Below are 21,858 nucleotides of genomic sequence, written 5' to 3' on the forward strand. Positions count from 1 at the left end.
TTCTTTAAATAAGACTCATTAGCTGTTGCATAAAATAAAATAAAAAAATCATCTCTTCAATTTCAATCAGTTTGGTGAAATGGTTATGTCATCGGACAAGTGATTTACTCGGAAATCCATCGGAGCATGTGTTTTAAAGTACGTAAATCGTCCTTTGAGAAAGCCGATTTGTCCGAGGGTAACATGCGCCACTCAGGCTTACTTCAATTCCACGGCAGTTTGCCAAGCTCTACCATAATGGCGATGTGAAACGAGGGTCGTGACCTCAAATTCTGGTAATCGGCCCACCATGGAGCTGAATGATTTTTTCTCGCTACGCTGCACTCGGGCCCTCTATTGAGTCCGAAACTCCGTTGAAAGAAAGCGAGCCGTCTTTGTAAGTCGATCCACCACGATCCGAACCGCATCACGCGTAGTGGCCCTTTTCTGTGGAGCAAAGAAAAACACATAGTAATAAAACAACAGGAGCTGAGACCACTGATTGATGGATTTATGGGATCCTCAAGCACACAGGCTTTGTTGTAATTTTCATATGTTTCCAGTTGTCGATCCAAGAAAATAATCTAAGTCGTTCATTTTATTCGACTCGTCGACTTTGGTTGGGTTGGCAAAAAATTATACTATCGTAGATTGATAATATACTAACGAAACACATTAATCTTAAAAACATTTAACGACCTACTATGGTTTTGATACTCAAACTTCAAAAAAGAAATGTATCTCAATCATATAGACATTGTTATGTGTTATGCGATCGTGTGAAATTTCACTCTCAAAAACCAACTCAACATATCGAGAAAAAAAAAAAAAACGATTCAGATCACACTTTTTGGTTTGTAGTCAAAATGAAAGCGACATAAAAAGCATAGCAGAACCCAATCCCGTAATTGACATACCTACAAAAATGAATGATTCATATCACTCTTTTCGAACAGGAAATGAGACCCCATATGAATAGCATGGCGGGACCCAGTCCCCAATTGAGCCATCTAATCTAGTTCTACGAAACACTGCTAACCATCATTCATGCATGTTCTGATGTTCCCTGATTTTGATGTACTAGTTCTACTAGATTAATTCTTTCTGTTATTTTTTCTTATTACTCCTACAAAATAAGAGTAATACAGTACTAGTGTACTATTTTAGTTCACTCTCTCACTCATTGGAGTGAAAGTCAATTGTTGTAACGTGCTTTTAGATCTTATTGACCTGTAAGAATGTTTAAAAAACAGAAGGTCTGTCATTCCTGGTTTTCATGAAATTAATCGGGCTGCACAGGTTAGTGCGAAGAAAGCCCTTTTTTAATAGTTCGTCCGAGTTATGGACAATTTTTCTATCCTCATGGGATTATGTCCTCTTTGTGGTTTAGGCGTTGTTCCACCCTTCACATAAACATAATCCTCTTCTTACGTAATATTAAAAAGTTTGACTTATTTTATAACCATAAATAACAATGTGCAAAATTGCCTATGTGAATTGGTCAGTGAAATTACCCTCTTGATCTTCATAAAAAAAAAAAAACAACAATGTGCAAAGGATATGATTGATCTTGTGTTAAAAGTTAAAAGTTAAAAGACAAAAGGAGTAAAGTAAAAATTTTAAGATCTCTATTTTAGACAACACTAATGCTAAGGATATGATTGATCCGGGTTCTGCATGTATGATTTGAGCCATTTTATTTTATTTTTTTAAAAATCGAGTGGACCCGTGAAAAATCAGCTCAATCTGCTCTATCAAAATTTCCAATTTTTTCATTTAGATTTCAGATTCATGAAGAAAATAAAATATTGGATTGAGCACCTACGCTATTTTAGACAACACTAATGCTAAGGGGACCGACGGATTCCATACCGACCACGAACCGATAGGCACGCAGGGCCCATTTCAGGTCTCGCACAAATTATCCGAGCCATTCAATAATTTTTTAAAAAAGATCCTAAATTTTGGATGAAAAATAAAAGATTAGATCGAACACCTACACCTATTGGATTAAACTGATTTTTCACAGACCCATTCTTTTTTTAAAAAATACGACTTGAATTATCCGTACGGAACTTGAAGTAGGTGCTAGTCGGTTCATGGTCGGTATTAAAACCCGTTGGTTCCAATAGAAGGGTTCTTTTGACAATTGAGACTCCAAAACTCTCATGATTAACAAATGTCCATACTCATGTCCAATAAAGAATCGAAGTAGGACATAATCAGAGATATGGAAAATACTACTGTACTAATTAAAGATGCTCCAAAATTAACGGCATTCCAGATTATTAGACACATAAAAATGTCACACTAATAAAGCAAAAAATACTCTCTCTCTCTCTCTCTCTCTCTCTCTCTCTCTCTCTCTCTCTCTCTCTCTCTCTCTTACATGTTCAACTCCGTCACTCCAGTCCTCAACAATAATTGGCCTGAGAATTGTATAATTAAAAGTTGTACTAGATCTTGAGGAGGACAATTCAATAATTCAATCAATATTTGCAGATGTCACCCCAATAAATACTCTCCCTCTCCAGTCTCTCTCCAGTCTCCATTGGTGGACCCACATCATCCCCAATTTCGATCTCTTACCCAAGACACATGCAAGTTATTATTGGTCACCTATATACAACTAAATTTATTTTTTAAAAATATAAAATACTCAACAGAATTTTGTAAAATGAGCGTATCAAAATGTGACGATGATATCTCCTACGATCTCACCGTTATGTGGCTACAAAACCTCGCAAGGTGTTGGAGCATCTCTAATGAAGATAGCGAATTGTTTGTACTTTATTTAGCTTAGGTGACGCATGTGACAATTTGAAGAATTATTTGAAATGAATGCAGGCCAATTTCTAATTTAAAATTTTTTATGACACTTTCGACTATGAGGGACCCATTTTCTCAAATAATTTACTATCTCCGTTCCAAAAAAAAAAATTGTCTGGTTCACAATACGAAAACTTAAAAATAATATATGTTTGTTGAAAAAAATTCAAGCTTTTTGTCGCTTGTTACTAGATATCAATGAGTTCCTATAAATAATTTATCAAAATAAGTTTGAATTTTTCTCGACAAAATGAATTTATTTTAAGTTTTCATTTTGAGGACCGAGAGAGTAACTCTGTTTGGTTTGGATTTTGAGAAGATTTAAAAGTTTAATGAGTGGAGGTATATAGAGAAAATTTACTATATTAGGAACCGTGCACAGAGGTTTTGAGTACCTCAAATGAATAAGCCATAGTTTTGGATTTTCAAGGAGGTTTGAGTGGAAAGATAAATAGAAAGAATGTATTGGGGGACCGTGCATATGGGTTTTAAAGCCTCCAAACGAACAAGCCCTAAAGTAATTCACCAATGAATAGTAGACATTGAGTGAGCAATTTGAAGAATCATTTTTCACATTTAAAGTTTGATAACTAAACCGAAATAGTGTAACAAGCTAGAGGTTGCTATAAAGCATTTTGCGTAGTCGGGTCCAATTGTGGCTCGACTGTAGGGCTATTCCTTGACTATAAAAAAAAAAAAGCATTTTGCATACGCAACTTGTGGAATATAAATTGGTTCATTTTGATGCAACCCCAAGAGATGGTATTTTCTCAATGATCAGGAGTGTGCGAGCAACTTGCATTCTGGCAAAGACAGACTATTCACGTCATGATTAGGCGATTCACAAGATATTTCTTTTTTACGGTCTGGCCTCAAGAGATTACCAACCAAGTTTCAAATTCAAGATGCCTGGAATTACAGCTCATCCATGTTGTCACTCAAGGTTTCATGCTAATTGTATGTCCACGAACAATTACATCAACACTTGCACAAACAAACTCACATTTTGTGTGGATCAAACACGCATGGATATAAGGGTCTACCCTAAATGTGAGTGTGTTTGTGCAAGTCTCTTTCCTCAGAGATGGTCTAAGGCCCCGTTTCGCTAATATTTTGATTTTTTAAGTACTTATTTTTTGTTTTACGAAACAGGTAATCTATATAATAAGGGAGCTCATTATTTGAACTTATATACATAAATCAAGGGTCCAAATTTATCCCCATATATATATATATATATATATATATATATATATATATATATATATATATATATATATATATAAAGGCTGAGAACAAAGATGGCAATTCACAAAATCTCAAACTGATTTAGGACAATTCTGTAGAGTTTGGACAAATGGCATTTTGGTAAAATTAAGATTTGGTTTTCAAAATTTGAAACCCAGTACGTTTGGTCTTCTCTCTTTACTGTCTCCCCCAAATCTAAAGCAGTCCCCCCCTCCCTCCCTCCCTCTCTCTCTCTCTCTCAAACACATGTCTACCTCACCCAAAATCCAAAGGACGGCCTCTCTCCTTCCCACCCTCACCTTTTAGTTTCCACCTCTCTTTCCTCTTCTCTGTCTCCCTCTCGCCTGCAGCAGATAACTGCTACCCTAATCAGTAGTCCAAAAGTGGAAGAAAAGCTTTTTATCGAACTTTTTTCATTCCTTTTTTTAATTCTAGGTATTCTCCCTCTCTCAAGTTCTTTTTCTTTCCTTTAGTTATTTTTTATTCGAGGAATTATATCTTAGTAATTTTTTTAGGCCTTCAGGAATAGGGAATGTGAGAATTGTACTCCGTATATTGCACTCAAGGTGTATATAAGAATGCTTAATCCAAGTTGCTCTCCTTTCTTTGCATTGCATTTAAATTATTCTGTCTTCGACATAATCTATATGGTTTGATAAATTGAGAGGCATTGTAACATGGGTTGGTCTTGTTGGGAATTGATAGGCTTCGTATGGCGGGTTCGTTTTGTTGGGTTAATAAACTGTACGATGGTTTTACGTATTGTCTCTCCCTTTAGCACCCAACAACCACTCTAATATGAGATTTGGACACTCGTTATTTGTTGACATTCTAGCTCAAAGGGAAAGAAAATGCAACCTATCCTATGAGAAACAAGAATGCACAGGTATAACCCTTACATTTTTTAAAAAACAATGTTTATAGTCTTTGAACCTTTTTTTTTTGACATTTCTCAACTGACTTTGTACGTGCAAATTCAACCACTCAAAAACAGAAATATCGGAATTGTAATCCGTGATGAGCGGGACCACAATGTCATCCATATGCATTTAGTACCCTTCATATATTTTACGTATTTCCTAACAACAAATACCAAGAAAAAAAACAATGGCTAGAAAAGGGAAAATAACATATGTAGGCAATGGAAAGGAAAATTCATAGGTATCTTCTAGCTTTCTTTTGGTAGCTTTGTACAATTGAGATTTGAATACCAAAATGTGGAGCATCTTTAAAATACACTTTCGCCTTCTTTGTGTTTGTAATTTTCATACAAAGCGGTGCCTTTAAATTCACGGCCCTAGAAGAAACTCTGTTTGAACCTAATTTAAGAAAAAAATCTTTTCATATAAATCAATTTCATTAGCGGGGGTGGTCAATAGTTTCGTAATTCATTTTAGTTGCGTTTAAAACACATTGCACCATGGCTTCAAATATGAGCAAACCCTAGTTCTCTCACAATACATCACATTTAACTCAACCCCAAATGTCTTATAGGACCCCAAGCTAATCCTGCCTCAATACCAATGAGCTATTAGGCCATGTTCTTAGAAACCTTCTTAAAAAATAAGCAGTTTATTTCACATTTTCAAACTCAAAAATAATATAAATGAAAAATAAATTTTCAATTTTTTTTCACCGTTCAAAAGATCTTAATGAAATGTATTAAACGAGATCCATATTGCTAGAAAAATTATTTACGTAAACATATTATTTTTGAGCTTAAAATTGTCTTATTAAAGTAAGTACTTATTTAAGGTTTTGGAAAGGGGCCTTAGCTCAGTTGGTATGCCTCCCTCAGTGGAGATATGGTTCAAATCCCGCGAGGAACGGTTTGGAGTTTAGGATTATAGACAACTTCTGAATCTCATGTGAACTACCATACAAGGGAGGGAGGGGGGCTGCTGTCCCCCATTTTGGGGCCCACCTCGGTCTCGCTCCGATGATCTGAATCGTTCACTTTGTAAAGCTCGTCGAGTAGAACAACTATGCGAAAAATCAGCTTAATTGGATATCATTAAATACCTTATCGAAACCTTTTTATCTTAAAAAGAATGGATCCGAAACACTGGATCAAATCCACTGTAACCCATGCACTGAGAGTTATATGGGCTCCGATCAGGTACTTAATGATATCCAATTAAATTGATTTTTTGCATAGTTGTTCTACTCGACGAGCTCTACAAAGTGAACGATTCAGATCATCAGAGCGAGACCGGGATGGGCCCCAAAATTGGGACAGCAGCCCCCCGCGTCCCCATACAAGCACCTCACTATTTACTGCTAATGTATGCAATATCGTCAGGAAAAAAAAAATCATTGTTCAATCGCTATTTGGACAGTTCGCCACAATAAATACTCTCTCTCCGTTAATTGACCTCCCATTCGCACCCATTTCCGCCATTCGCAACTCCCCTCTCAAAGTCTGTACTACCCTTTACCCTCTCAGCCTCGCCGGAAAACACCAAATTCAAACAAAATCCAATTCCCAATTCACTAACCACACAATTGGATCTACATTAGTCGCATTACACACCCAAATGGGTTGCTCTCCGAGTTCTCCTACGGTCGCAAACAAGTTTTCTCTATAATTATTATTCTTATTTCTCTATCTATCTTTCTCCGCTATTACACAAGAATCTGTCTCGAAACCCAAACTGGACAGGTAGCCTAGTAGTTAGTTGCATTACACACCCAAATGGGTTGCTGTCCAAGTTCCCCCTACAAAGCTGATGCTGCTGCTGATTCCACCCACGAACACCGCCACTCGTCGGCAGCCAGACCTGACCCGTCCAGCCGTTCCAGGACTGCGGCGGCGGTTGCACCACCCGAAGAGGAGACCGTCAAGGAAGTACTCTCCGAGACTCCCATTGCCAAGATTAGCGAAAAGGACGACAAACAGAGAGTGCTTAAGCCATTGCAAAAGCAGGACCACCCCAAGAAAAATATCAACAAGAAAACGCCATCGTTTAGGACAGAGGAGGCTTCTGAAGTCTCCGACATCCGTAGCCTGAGCGAGCTCAGCGTCTCCACGGTGGCGGACAAGAGGGACGACGACGGCGTCGCCGGCGGCGAGGAGGCCCGGCAGAGGGTGGCCGGCAGATCTCCGGCCAAATTCCGCAACCGTGAGAGGCGGGACAGGACGGCGGCGGGGGGCAAGTCTCCGACGAGGAGATCCGACCCGTCTCCGGGTCGGGTCAGATCCCTGTCCGGGAGGGAGAGGGCGGGGCCGGCCGACGGGAAGAGGCGGGATTCGGGTGAGAGTTCGAGCCGGAGGTCAATGTCGCCGGCAACGCGCGCGACGGAGATGGGGTGCGGGAGGCCAGGCATGGGTCGGACCTCGTCGGCGAGGAGGACGGGGAAGAGCCCGGGTCGGGTGCCCGGGAAGACGCACCCGACCCAGAAGTTTGAAGGGAATGAGGAGGGGGAAGTTCCAGGTGATAGTAACAAGTGGCAGCAGCCACCGACGACGGATGAGTCGCTGGAAAACCCACTTGTGTCCCTGGAATGTTTCATCTTTCTGTAAGGAAATTGTGGTAGAGAATGTAATTTAGGTTGTTGTTTGAGGTCATTTTCGGGATGACACGGTTGACTACATTTTATTGGTATTTACGAATGCTGCCGAGTGGCCAATTCAGCTGTTCATTTCGGCATGGATAACTCGGATCAAATCTGAACGGTTCATTGCTCGATTAAGATATGAACTGTCATCTTTCTGCAAGGAGATTATGGTAGAAGCTGTAATTTAGAGTGATAGGAGGTTATTTTCGGAATGAGATGGTTGACTTATTTTTACTGTTTGAGGTATTGTGCATTTGTCTCTGTGTCTTACTGAGTAGTTTTTTTCCTAGCGTGGATTGAAGTCAATGGTAACTTTTTGGGTCATTTGTACGTACATACTACTATGCAGTAGTCTGACCCATTATGGTTGTTCGGATCACATGGTGCAAGTGCGGGAACGCGAAGATGAGCGTGAAAATATCTATCAAAAATCTTGCTAACAATTAAGATTCATGAATACGATAATTAAGTGTGCGAGCGTAGATTAAAAACGAGAACGAAAGCAATTTTGAAGGATTGCGTAACAACTAGTAACAAGATTCCCCTCCAGGTTTCTTGCAGTATCTCTCATATGATTTGGTGAATCGATGAGATGTACCATTCAAAAATTGTTTAAATCAAAAGGTAGTAAATAGGGAATGGTGTGATGTGGGCGTATTTGGGCGTATTTGGGTGTATTTGGTGGGTGGGATAAGTCGGTAGGTGCATTCACTATTTTGTTGCGAATGTGGGACATACATAGATTTTGAGACCCTTTTGGACGGATTCGAGGACCTGCCGGCCATCACGGACGGCAGGGTGTGCCGACCGACCGCCAACACGACAGCGTTTTGGGGCCAAAACCCAAATCCCTTTGGGCTATACTAAGTCCCCGTTTGGCAGCGGAACAGATTAATGATTTTTCGTTGGGCCTATTTCGGGTCCCACAAAGATAATTCACATCGCTTTTTATTTTTAAAATATTTTTCTTTATATATTATGGTAAAAAATTAGCTCAATCCGATATTGACAAAAACTTATTTTTTTAAATGAACAATAAAACAAATTGAAGATTAGATAATAAATGATGCGGATTAATGTATTATGATCCTTTCCTAAGAAGGTGACTGATCTATCGCTCGTACACAAGATCAAGAACCTTCGCTTCCACTCTCAATTTTTAAAAGGACCCTCGCTTTCACTCTCAATTCTTGCTCTGCGTTCGTGCTCTCAATTCTAACACTCATGAATTTTAGTTGCTTGAGAGGTTTTTGAAAGACCCTTTTTTGCGCTCATGCACCCGCACCCGCACTCGTCGCCCGCGCATTACACGACCACCAACACGACAGTGTTTTGGGGCCAAAACCCAAATCCCTTTGGGCTGTGCTAAGTCCCCATTTGGCAGCGGAACAGATTAATGATTTTTCGTTGGGCCTATTTCGGGTCCCGCAAAGATAATTCATACCGCTCTTTATTTTTTAAATATTTTTCTTTATATATTATGGCAAAAAATTAGCTCAATCCGATATTGACAAAAATTTATTTATTTTTACATGAAGAATAAAACAAATTGAAGATTAGATAATGAATGGTGCGGATTAATGTATTATAATCCTTTCCTAAGAAGGTGACTGCTCTATCGCTCGTACACAAGATCAAGAACCTTCGCTTCCACTCTCAATTTTCAAAAGGACCCTCGCTTTCACTCTCAATTTTTGCTCTGCGTTCGCGCTCTCAATTCTAGCACTCATGAATTTTAGTTGCTCGAGAGGTTTTTGAAAGACCCTTTTTGCGCTCATGCACCACACTCTTGCTCCAACACCTGCACTCGTCGCCCGTGCATTACGCGACTTAGGTTCAGTCCATACCATCATAAAGGAGGTCAAGGTTTGTTATGCGCCAAGATGCTGAGGATCTTTAATTGGTCAACTCTTCAACTAATGGATCCACAATCCCATTGGAGAGTTTGTGAGAACACAGAGAAAAAAAAAACAGCTGATATTGGTTACTCCATGATTGTGATCCCAACAACCATCACAGTTGTGGATTAGCTTAGCTGGTACACATCTAAATGAGTTGGAAACCTTTGACCAGAGACACCCTTCGGACGAATGACGGAAAAATGGAGGTGGGTTCACAACAAAATTGCCCCATACTTGAACCTTGTACTCAGTGTTGTTATGCCTCCTCCGAAACCAAGAACCGAAGCGTTAAAAAAAATCAGTTTGATCAGATATCTATAGGCTCGTGAACTAGTCTTATTAAATGGTCGAGATCTTGTTTGTACGATTCTAACAAGATCCGATGAAACTGATTTTTGGCATAGAATGTTCTTGGTGGGGCTGCTATATTCACCGATTCTAGTAACCGGTTTGAATCGAAGTAAAGCAAAGGAATGGAAGTTGGAGGAGTCTTGAGAGATTCAGTATGAACCCAGCTTCTCCCTATTCGAGATCTGTAGCCTACCACAAGCTCAATCTTGATTGATTGTGGATGGTCATTCATTTTATAATATTGAATGTTCTCTCTGCCATTTCAATACTATTGTAAGCACATAAATGAGTTGGATGGAAACCTTGACCAAGGTCACTCCGTGGACAGATGACAACAAGAAGTTAAGGAGGTGGGTTCACAAGAAAAATTGTCCTAAGGGTAAATTTTTTAACGGCGGAGCCGTGGATAGTTGTTTATAAAGCCAATCGCAACTGTCCAAAAGTATATTGGAAGATTCTGATGTTAACTCTTTTCTGAAAAAATTTCATTAACATCCGGACCGTCTAAAACACTTTTGGACGGTCGCGATTGGTTGCTACTGTAAAGAATTCGTTCACAGCTGTGCCGTGAATAAGTATCTTTCTATACCTAAGCGTTACACTGTAAGGTTCTTTTTGCCTCCTCCCTACCCCAAGAACCGAAACGTTAACTCGTAGGACTTATAGAGAAATATCTATACCAAATTGATGAGACATCAGTAGACTTGTGGGCTAGTCTTATTTATTTTAAAAACGATCCGGGTCTGATTTCTACAGTTCAAACACGAGATCAGATCAAACTCATTTTTGGGATGGGATATTTTTGGTGTGACTATTGCAATTTCATCGATTTGATCACTGTTCTGGATGAGTCAAGAGTAAACCTTAAGATTGGAGTCGTCTTTGAATCTCCACTATCAGCTCGAAATTAATACATCCAAGAAATTAAAAGGGATTGAAGAGAAGATAACAAAATCTTCTTAGATCCAAAAAAAAGTGACGACTCGATCTGCTTACGGACGGGGGTTTGAATCTCGGTTGGTGACTTTTTATTTGTTGGTAATGTAATCAGAGATTTTGCAACGCACCGGTAAGCTTAAAATATTTCACGCGTTAGTTTTCTGAAGAAAATAGTTTTAATTCCTTGTATTTAAAGTGTTTCTTTAGTTTTTACTTTACAAGAAGTTTAGGCTGTTAAGCAATGTATTAGAGTTACAATTATATCCTCCTTTGGAAGGGTATTTTAGGGATTAGCTTATATCTGCATATGGAATGGTTATTTTGACTTAAAATTTCTGGGGTAATCCGTTTTCTAGCCGTTGAGAGTTGAGGAATACTAGGGTCAACGGATTTGGTAACTGTGGTCCAAATTCTTCATGCACAGAGAGCCGTTACTGAAGTGGATAATGGATGATTGATGAGTTTTTTTGGACTTTTTCTTGGCATTTTTCCTAGGAAACAAACGGATTTATTGACAACCCAAATCCTGAAATTGATTGGCTCGAAGTTCAAATCTGCAAGAATCTGCAAACAAGTGCAATAAATCATTGACAGGAGTATATTTGTTCTGTTGTATGCATAGGTTTGGGATTGAGATTTTCAGAACAGAGCATCCTTTATTATCTCCTACTTCAAAATATGTGTATCCAGTGACTTGTGGCCAATATATCAGAGCCGAATACAACAGAACCAAATATGTATAGCTGAGATTAGTCGAGGTGCGCATAAGTTATCCGGAAATGTGGTTATTAAAAAAAAAAGTACATACTAGAGCCGAATAAAATTTAGTAACGGCTAACAACATGCATTTCAGCTGATTAGAGTCGTTTTGGTGATGCCAAAATAAAATTTCGGCCTACGGCTAACTGTAATAGTAATGTTGGGAAAAATACGTACGGCATGAATCCAGAACACAATTTCATTACTTAATAACAGAAGTACAAATTACAGATGCTAAACGAATTGGAATTGCAACAGAAACCTGTGTTACACACAATATCTTTAAAGCAGATTCGCCACCTACCGAAAGGTGTTGAGGTTGAATCGACATCTGTTTTCCAAGATTTATCCGGCTAGAACCACAGTCGACCGAACACCACCGTAGACACTAGACTAGACAGCCTTGGCAAACTAACTACGTCTGCCTCGCTCTCACACAAGAACGACTCTCCGATTATACTGAAAACTGTTTGAGAATTGGTGCCCAATACTGAAAACGGGATGCCAATGCATAGAGACTCTTCAGCTGCTGCTATGGGGGGTAGTAACCAGCCCTAAACTGCTGGCTTTTGAGCTGCTTGGACCGGGTTCAATGAACCAACGAGCGACCTTTCGGTTGTCTCCCTCGAGAGACCCTGCGAATTTCCCCCAGATTCATTCACCAAAATTCCAACAAGTAAAACGTCAAGAAATTGCTATAACGTTGCTTTACAAGAGCAATGTGATTTCATTTGTGAGACGATACAGTGTTTAGGGTGGGAACCAGAGTTCCAGGTCATTGCTTGGTGGATCCTATATAAATACACTCAGCATTAAACATGGTCTGGGCTAGAATACTAGTTAGGTCGGGGTGTGCAAAAAACCCGTCAACTCGCCACTCAACCTGCACCGACACCATCCGTTCGGGAGGATGAATGGGTTGACTTGGGAGGTTATAAACTATATGGTGACCGTTTGCGTTGACTGCATATTGAATCTTCTCAATATATCATGAACGTAACCCAACCCGCTATATACTTGTCTTGAAAAGGGTTACACACATTGCCATTAAACTTTTAGAAATTGGTCTAATTTTGCTGTTAAACTTGCCCTCTTGTACTGACTAATCTAAAGAGTTGGTTGTTGCTCTTGTGCAAATGATCCTTGTTAATCACGTGCTCCCGTTTTTTGCTACCTTTTTTTTTTCTTTCTAAAATTCGTCACTCGACTAACCCACCTTAATTCACGGTTCAAAACTACTAATAAAACTCTGCCAACTCGTCGGTGTTGAAGTTGAACGAGTTGGTTACGGGTGAAAAAATGTTCAACCCACTACATTCAAGAATTTGTCCCCTAAACCACCAAGATCGACCCCGTGCAGATCGTAATACTAGCGCTCCGTAATATGATTTTCTTTAATCTGGAGTTCATCTCTCACCCGCATGGTATCAATTTTTGTATTGGGTCAGACAATACAAAGCTTTTGCTCCATTTTTTATTACGACCCTGACTAGTCGGTGATGGGATTGGCCTCAAAATTTGTAGGTCCAGTGAACAAGAAATCAAGTTATTAAGAAGAAACAATAAGCGGTATCAGCTTCAGCGATGTCGCTACTAACACCTATTCAAATCATGGTGTCAACATTTCCGAAAATAAAACGTTTTGTCTAACAAGTACTAAGAGCCTCGCGCACTAAGTATGACACTCATGCGATTAGGAGAAATAACTTCTGAGGAAGTTTGTGATACTACCCAGCAAACTCTCTGATTGAGAATCTGGTTACTTGTAATTTTAAAATAAAATAAAAACGAACCAGGTACGATTGAGTCCATGCATTGAAATTAATATGACAATTGATAATCCGACCGAAAATGTAATTTTTTTATAACTCAAATGTCCGGGCTTACACGCACCTCAACTAATCCTGGGTACCAATCCAACCGCTCACTTGCGAGGGTCCAAAAAATAACCCCAGCAATTAACCTGGTAATGCCTGAGTCATGAACTCCTAACAATGGAAGCTCGCGTGGGACGAAAGACTCATGTACAGAAACTAGTTGGGACCCCCAGAAAACCCCCTCCAATTTTCGTACAACTTCCACTAGAAAGAGGGTTTAAAAAGGTTTGGGTCCATTGGAAAACAAAGGCAACCCATTTTTACTATCTAGCCGAAATAAATCATTAGTTCTCAGCTTTACAATAATGGATTCAATAAACAACCGAATCCGTCCCTCAAGATCTGCATTTTAAGAGTTCGAAGACTGTGTAACAGACGGAAATACAAGGACAATAGGTCCAAAGCATTGCCCGATTTACCAATGTCGACTCCACGAAGAAACACAGAAGCCAGTAATGCCTGTCTTGACCGAGTGCTATATACACAGATTCAAGAGCTTAGGCTTAAAAATTCCCACCTTTCAGATTCCCAGGCATACAAATGGCCAACTCTCATTTTTCAATATAGTATAATGCAATGACTTTCGGTTGAGTTGTGTCCAGAACCAATGGTTGTTGATGTACAGAGTAGGCATTTTCAAAGCTTCGTACCTTCAGGTTGAACTTGAGCTTGTGTTTGCTTTTGGTTGATGGGTAGGCCATGCGATGCGCTCTGGGGGGCATGGGACGGGTGCTGGATTTGCAATGAAGGTAGGAATGTCTTCTCCAGGCATCAACACTGAAACTTCTCTAGCATTCGAAGATGACTGAAGGTATAAGAGATGAAAACATGAATTTAGATAATGAATTTATGATCTCAGAATTCTGGTAAGATCTTCATAGGATTTAGAACTTTAGAAGCACTTATTTACTCTTGCCAAATAAACACTCCGAGTCTCCGACTAAGCAGGATTCTATTACATCCGCAGAATTATAAGAACCGTGAAATGATGATGCTCAAGAATAGAAAGCATGCAAAGCCGACGAATAGCTAAATCATAAACCATAAATATAACAAGGATTAAAACATTGTACATGGAATGGACTAGCTGTAAGTACACCAGACACCGAGAGTGCACTCCCTCTCCTAGGCTTCTCAGCCACCAGACTCCTCAGGCAAAGATCGCCTCAATCTAACAAGAGAGAAAACAGCCCTTAACGCCCTTAGGATGACCGAGAAGATAAGTGGATTGGAGGCTAGAGTTAGGCTTGTTGAGACGAGGCAACCCCCTCCCCTGAGGAGGTTCCCTCACCTTCACGAATCTCAAAGAGAGAACGACACAAGATGGATGACAGGAGCAGACAATAACTACACCACCGCCTGAAAGGATCAAATAGTGGCTGTACGAAGGTGAATCACCATCGGCCATGAATCATCTCCAGTGCTTTTCAAAGCTCATACCATCCGAGTCTCCAACAGCCACCAACGAAGGGATGCCACCTGTCCTCAAGTGAGTGGTCACCTCATCCTACACATACGTGGATACAACCCCATCCGAAGAAAATCACAACTCTCTCTCTCTCTCTCCAACTAAGGGATGCCACCTGTCGGACCTGTCCTCAAGTGAGTGGTCACCTCATCCTATAATACGAGGATACAACCCCATCCGAAGAAAATCACAAAACACTCTCTCTGCGCCGTCCAATGCTTGCGTCATGGAGAATGGGTAAAGCCTATTGAAACAAAGAAAAGCGTTTTCCTTTGTACCATGCTCTGAACAAAAAAAAAAAAAAAAATCAATATAACCTGTTGGAGCTCAGGACTGCTTGCTCACGTGAAAGATACGTGAGAAAGTAATGCTGATTATAATATTGCTATCTTCTTTTCCCTCTCCTTTAATACCAAGAATCAACTTATCTAGCATAGTTTACCACCAAAAAAAAGCAAAAAGTCTAGAACCACAAACAAACACTCACAATCCATGTGGGTCCCACGCACACTAGAGGTGTGTTGTATGTGTGGGGCCCACATATATTGTGAGTGTTTTGTGTTTGTTTGTGTGAATGTGTTTGTAGCAAAATTGAAAAAAAAAAAAAAGTAAGAAGCTTAACTTCGTAATTATATAATATGGGTCATAGGAACCAAGAATACCCTAGAAGTATATACTGGCAATATTTCTGTGAAAAAAGCTAGACAATATAGAATAGCAACATATGCCCAATTATAGAAAAGTAAGCCCACTAATTCACACGCTTGTAACTGTTATATTGTCGGTTCGCCTGGGGAAAGTTGATCCTGACTTTAATTAAGAAGAAAGCAGAGGGAAATCGAACGGGCTTTTAGGAATAGAGGGACTTACCGTCATGATTTCTAAGTTGTTCAATCCTGGCCTAACGTCCAGCATCCCAGTGAAGCGGGCTAAAGACGGTCTGATTAAAGGATATGCCAGTCCAGTAACATGGCGGGTTACTAGTACACTCTTTACATTATGCCTCCTAAAGGAGATCCTAACCTGCAGGACTGGCCCAATGTATTTGGGGGTCCCTAGTCAAAATTGTGGAGTGGGGCCTTACTTATTTGTAAAATTAAAAATAATAGTAAAAAATCAATATTTATTAATTATTTTAGTACTTATTGAGCATGGTAAATGCTTTGGTTCTAGCTGTTTTAGGTTGTGCCTTCTATTATCTTTGACACAGGTTCAAACCATAGTAGCTTCGATTGCCTTATTTGAATTATTTTTGGCAAATAAACACACCTCAAAAGAAAAGAGCATTGCCAAATGCCCAGGTTTGAACTCAGGTGTTCCCTGAGGGAAAGAATCAATTTACCGCTGAACTCCTAAAGGTACTCATCCCAATAATAGATATAGTTACTTCGAAAGGGGGCCCGCCCCTACTTTGGGGCCCTAAGCCCAGGCCTGCTAAATGGTATTCTGCTCATAATCAGTAATTCCTCTAAGACGATCAAAGTTTTTATCAAGCAGAAAACAGTATCTGTAATGTATTAGGTAAAAGAAAAGGAGATGATTAATAAACAAGCTCCTTCCAATTCCGAGGTTGAAGCATAAAAGTTTCGCTTTTCTAACCCTTGCATTACATCAATGTGAAGCCAAGCAACAAACAGCCAATACATAAACAACCGAATCACATGGTATCTCAAAAATGTAGCAAGATTTTTCATCTCTTTTTGAAACTACAGGTAAGTTATGTAGGTAACTGGTAACATTAGCTCAACAACTAACAAACAGTAGCTCAACAACTAACAAACATATTTGCATTCTCCCTTTCATGGCTGGTGGTTAGAATATAAATTGGATGCTGAGCAAGACCTTAATTTAATGAGGACGAATACAAATCACACACAAATACACATGGTAGTTTTGCTGAGAATAGACGTTCGGCGTTGAGTGTTTTGCCAGCATAGGTTTCTACCATGCTGGCACTCCTGACTTCATTTTATTAAAATGTTCAAGTATTTGAGGACTTCATATTGCATTAGCAGAACAACTTGTACAGGAAAACCAAAGAAAAGTTTCTTTTTTAGTTTCAAACTAACAGGAAATTAAACCCAGCTCTTTTGTACCGCTATGTCTCCTCAATAATTCCTTCCATTTCAGAAATTACAAACAGCATAAAGTAATATCTAACGTCTACCAACTATAAAAGGTACTTCTTTTTATTCATGAGATACTTGATCAAAGGTGACCCCTAGGTACAATAAATGGTGTGATTATGTAAGTGATCAAGACTAACTAACAATTTGCAAAAACTGCTAGCAATCAGAAACATAAGATGATTGTGAATCGTGATGGACCATTTGACCAACAATTATTTCTCTTGAACACTTTGTGTTTAAGAGGATTAACATGGCAGTCATCATTTACCACCATGCATTGTCCAATATCCTACAAATAAGCAATGGTCGACTTCATTATGTTAGATTGAATCCATATGTTTGGCTACAACACAATACGAGTCCAGTTCAACTGAACAACAATTTGACCTTTAGCGAGCTGCAACTTGTGCTCCAAAAAAAGGCAAAGCTTTTCTCCTATTGGGCACAGAAAGAAGTCTTATTCGCAACATGTCCACTGCTTCACCAAAAAATAACATTGTCGTTTGATAACATTTAGCAGTTATTTTTTTTGAAAATTAAGTAAATATTTAACAATAACTCTCTTGTTTAGAAAACTTTGCTGGCAGAATACGTATTTAGAAAACTTTCTAAACTCTTAAGGAAAAATAAAACTCAGTTGGATGGAACCAACAAAATTGCTTAGAAAACAATCTTTCATTGCCTCCTCCCTCCTCCCTTTTGCAAAACCTCCGGGCACATCCTGCTTCACCATCCCTGGCCGGCCGCTCCAGCCATCTCACTAATTTGTCCTCAAAACAAGTCTGAGATGAAATATGAGTGTACGAGACATTTTCGTCCTCTTCTTTTAGCAAGATACATGAGAGCCTATTTTAGGTTTATTGTCAGGAATATCCAGCTACCAAATGTCAATAAAAATAGTATATTATGTACTATCTTTAACGATAGATGGGCATTACATTAAAATCCTGAAAAAAGTAGACTTAGCCACAAAGGAGTGTCCCCCGCATTGGCCATGCTTGGCATCATAAATTTGGTGGCTATTGACCTAAAGGGTACCTTGGACAGTGGTGGGGCTAAACTCCAGACAAGAAAATGTTGTATATAAGCATAAAGTAAAAAGACTATAATTGGGACCAATCAACCACCAAGTGACCTCTTGAAAGGGCCATTCATTAAAAAACTTTAAACTAAGAGACAATGCAGTTTCACAATGTCTCTGCATTTGAGGAAACATCACATGCTTATATTTTAAAGAAAAGTCAAGAGTAGTCTATGGAATGCTCTATTTATTAACCTAGAATTTTAAGGGAAATGATTTTGCCACTCCCTTTTTTGTTAACGCCACTCCCCTGCAAGTGTAATTTTGCACCAAAAGCACACTTGCAGGGGAGTCATGTTAACAAAAAAGGGAGTGGCAAAATCAGCAACCAATTTTAATTACTAGAGGAGAATATGAAGGGAGTTGTTATAATTCAGATAGCCCAGCAGTTCATTTTCTTTGCATTTTATCTACTCCACTACCAATTACTATTAAATTCCCTATACAAAAAGTAACTATAATTAAATGTGTAGAACTAGAATTAAACTTAAGCACATTCAAAATGTGACAAACGTGTCTGGAGAAAGCATAGCGACAACATGGCAGAAATAAGCATAGCCACAACATGGCAGAAATGTCAAGGTTTGTCCTCTCGTAGACTCGAAGTACATAGGGTCACCATAAGGTCCATACCATGTCCAAAGGGGATAATTACCATTTTCTTCGCCACAATGTTGAAATAGTGAAGCTTAGCAAAAAAACCCCGTTAAAATAGTGAAAAAATCTCAGCAAGCGTAACAAAAAAAATACAGAGGAAATAAAATCATTTGTCAGACCAACAATCACCAATCTCTTTCTCTCTTTTTCCGGAGATATCAGAATAATCATCTGACCGACCAAACCACATCAGAATAAGGAAAGGAACAAAAGCAAACGGCCATTCCAGTTGAATAAGGCACCATCTCCCAAACCACAAAGACATTAGGCCCCTGTTTTCAGAATCACTTTTCCATAAAACTCTTTAGAAAACTTGTTTGGTCAACTAATAACATCCCCTTTGGATGGAGAGAAAGGGTGAGATAAGAAAGGGGAGCTCTTTCTCACCCATTCTCACCAAAAACTTACCCAATATCACCATTTTTTGTGGCATATGGTGAGAAAGGGGAAGAGTCAATCAAAAAATCCCATTTTTTTACTTTTCTCTCCATTTCTCACCAAAATACTCCATCCAAATGAGTGATTTGGCTGCAAATCAGAAACCTTTCTTTCTTTTCTTATGAAATCCCTCAATCCAAAGGGGCTGAATTCCCAAAGTTACTTTCGTAGAATCTTTTGGGGGAAAACCCTATTTCATTTTCCTTGAGAGGGGACATAAGATTTTACAAAAGAAGCTTTTAAATTTGGAATAGCTGTTTCTAAAAACTACTCAGTCATATTTTGTTTACCTACTGGAGACCGTGTCACTTTGACGACCTAAAATTAACAACTTCCCGAACCCATTTTTTAAAATTTTCGCACCTTTCCGACGATTTCAACGAGTAATTTTGAACGGTGCAAAAAAGTTGAAAACACTATTCTCAAAATCACTAGTATTTTTTTTCTCAAGGTCAAAATGGCGTAATTTTCCGCAAGAAGCAAACAAAATGGGACAGGGGAAGTAATTTAGAAAACAGCAACCAAGCATTACCAGCTAGCACTTTCCATTCTCATTTCCAAATTGATAGTGCGAACCTAAGTCACATAATTCTCGTGTAAGTCAAGCGCGAGCATGAAAGCGTCTTTGAATCACTTTCAAACCTATTAAAATTTGTCAGCGCGCAGGCGCACTGCGAGGATTCAGAGCGGTAGCGCCGATTATTTTTAAGGATTAAGTGACTAAGGTGTGAACTATAACAATGCCACACAGAATATAACACGAACACATTGTACGCGTATGCAATTAGGGCATTATTACTCACTTTGGGGGAAGGAAATCGAAGCTTCCCATGGAAACCCATTTGGGATTCGACGTCTCCGATGTACCGGCGGCCGGACGGCGAGGACTCCGGCGAAGTGGGTCTGAGAAACCTCTCGAAAATGGCCATGACGAGGAACATGGAGATGAGAACGGCGGTGGCAACGAACCCAAACGAAACCGCGTTTACGGAGTTGTCAAACTGCCTCCAGTGGTCGTCTATCTCCGTTAACGGCGGAGCACCGGTCGGTTGAGAGCCCATTCTCTCTCTCTCTCTCTCTCTCTCTCTCTCTGTGATTATTAAGGTGAGGAAAATTTCAGTGACATCAGGGTGGGGACTGGGGTGACTGTTTTTTGAGGGTCTTTACACCGTTATCGAGGGAGCACAGTGCTTAAACAATACCCAAACACAAACTCACATGAGAGCTGGGTGGTGCTTGAAACCTGGTACGTGCAGGCCTGAATAGAGAGAGAGAGAGAGAGAGAGAGAGAGAGAGAGAGAGGCTTGTGGACTGGCTTTACAGACAGAAGGGAAGACCAAAGGGTCGAGAAAGAGGAAAGAGAGCTTTGGTATTTGTTTTTTGGATATTCAATTCGGAATTTTTTGGTACTCCCAAAAACTTGAATAAAACTTCTTAACGGGTAGCCCGTGAAAGTTTGTCTACGGCCGTGGATCGCTCTTTCTCGAAAAAAAACTTATTTAAATTTGAACCGTTCAAATCTGAAACGGACGATTAAGATCGTGCAAAATCATAAATAACCTATTCACGACTTCATAATAAATAAATTTTTCAGTGCACCAAATGGTGTTCGAGTAATCCATTCCAGTTTCACGTCCACTTTTATGGAAAGTTTTTATGTCTTTTAACTGTCTTGGAAATTACTCCGTAGTAGTTTTAGTGTTGAAATGTACAGTGATTCCCATGTGAGTAAGAAATTCTCTGGCTGTGCCTTGGTTGGGAAAAATTATCTGGGCTTTGTTCGTTTCCAAATTTTACTTTGATTTTATTTTATTTTTCAATCATTACTTTATATATTTTTTCAATCATTATTCTATTTTTTTAATTATTAATTTTATTTTCCTCTTTATCTCTCTCCACTCGTTACTCCTCTCTTCAATCATTATCTTATTTCTCTTTCCACCCACTACCAAAACTAAAATTCCCAAAATTACCAAACGAACAAGGCTTTGATGGCCTTAGGTACCACCACGTGCCGTCTTGGGGGATTCTGTAGTGACTTTTTTTCCTACAGGTTCCCGAACCCCGTCCTAACATCCTACCAATGTGTTTGAATCCTACATAAATTTTATGGTGGAAGAGAATTTTTGAAGCATCAATGTCCCAAAACTACTTAATAATTACTCCAACCTTTTGATTGGAGTGCACCAATCATAACACAGAAAGAATTTCTGAGACATTGTACATTACACGAAAACTTGAGTCCCGCTTACAGTCCAACCGAAATCGTTCAATACACACATGCATTTGTGTTTTACCGTGTGTTCGTAGACTTTTTTTTTATTTAGACAATTCAGGCATCGGGGTCAGTTCTTAGTCTTAGAGTTTCAATTTCATCGTTCATCAAAAAAAATTCAATTAAAATCAGAGCAAAACTTACGAGATAAAAAAGGGAGGCCTGGGAGACATCATATTCCAACCAACAAAATGGTTAATTTCCACGGTTCTACTTTTCCCAAAAACAGAGTATTTAATCCATGGGCCCTTGTAGCTCCCTAAATTTTGCTTTACCAAACACACAAGCTTTACTGCGGATAAAAAAAAAAACACACACACACAAGCTTTACAAATGGGGGCCCAGCCCAATAACTCCTCCAAGCGTGGC

The 21,858-nt window shown here is 39.3% G+C and overlaps 2 protein-coding genes across 2 annotated transcripts; one reads left to right on the forward strand and one right to left on the reverse strand.

The window, feature by feature from the left end:
- Positions 1-6,424: 6,424 nt before the first annotated feature.
- On the forward strand, positions 6,425-7,853 carry LOC131312774 (uncharacterized). Its single transcript, XM_058340751.1, has one exon. The coding sequence runs from the start codon at positions 6,752-6,754 to the stop codon at positions 7,577-7,579; it is 828 nt and encodes a 275-aa protein (XP_058196734.1). The 5' UTR covers positions 6,425-6,751; the 3' UTR covers positions 7,580-7,853.
- Positions 7,854-13,657: 5,804 nt separating this feature from the next.
- On the reverse strand, positions 13,658-20,575 carry LOC131312775 (uncharacterized). The gene is made up of 2 exons (XM_058340752.1): positions 20,018-20,575; positions 13,658-14,246 (listed from the first exon to the last, which is right to left on the reverse strand). The coding sequence occupies exons 1-2, from the start codon at positions 20,273-20,275 to the stop codon at positions 14,094-14,096; spliced, it is 411 nt and encodes a 136-aa protein (XP_058196735.1). The 5' UTR covers positions 20,276-20,575; the 3' UTR covers positions 13,658-14,093.
- Positions 20,576-21,858: the final 1,283 nt, after the last annotated feature.

The sequence above is a fragment of the Rhododendron vialii genome, chromosome 13a (assembly GCF_030253575.1).
Source record: "Rhododendron vialii isolate Sample 1 chromosome 13a, ASM3025357v1".
Lineage (NCBI taxonomy): Eukaryota > Viridiplantae > Streptophyta > Magnoliopsida > Ericales > Ericaceae > Rhododendron > Rhododendron vialii.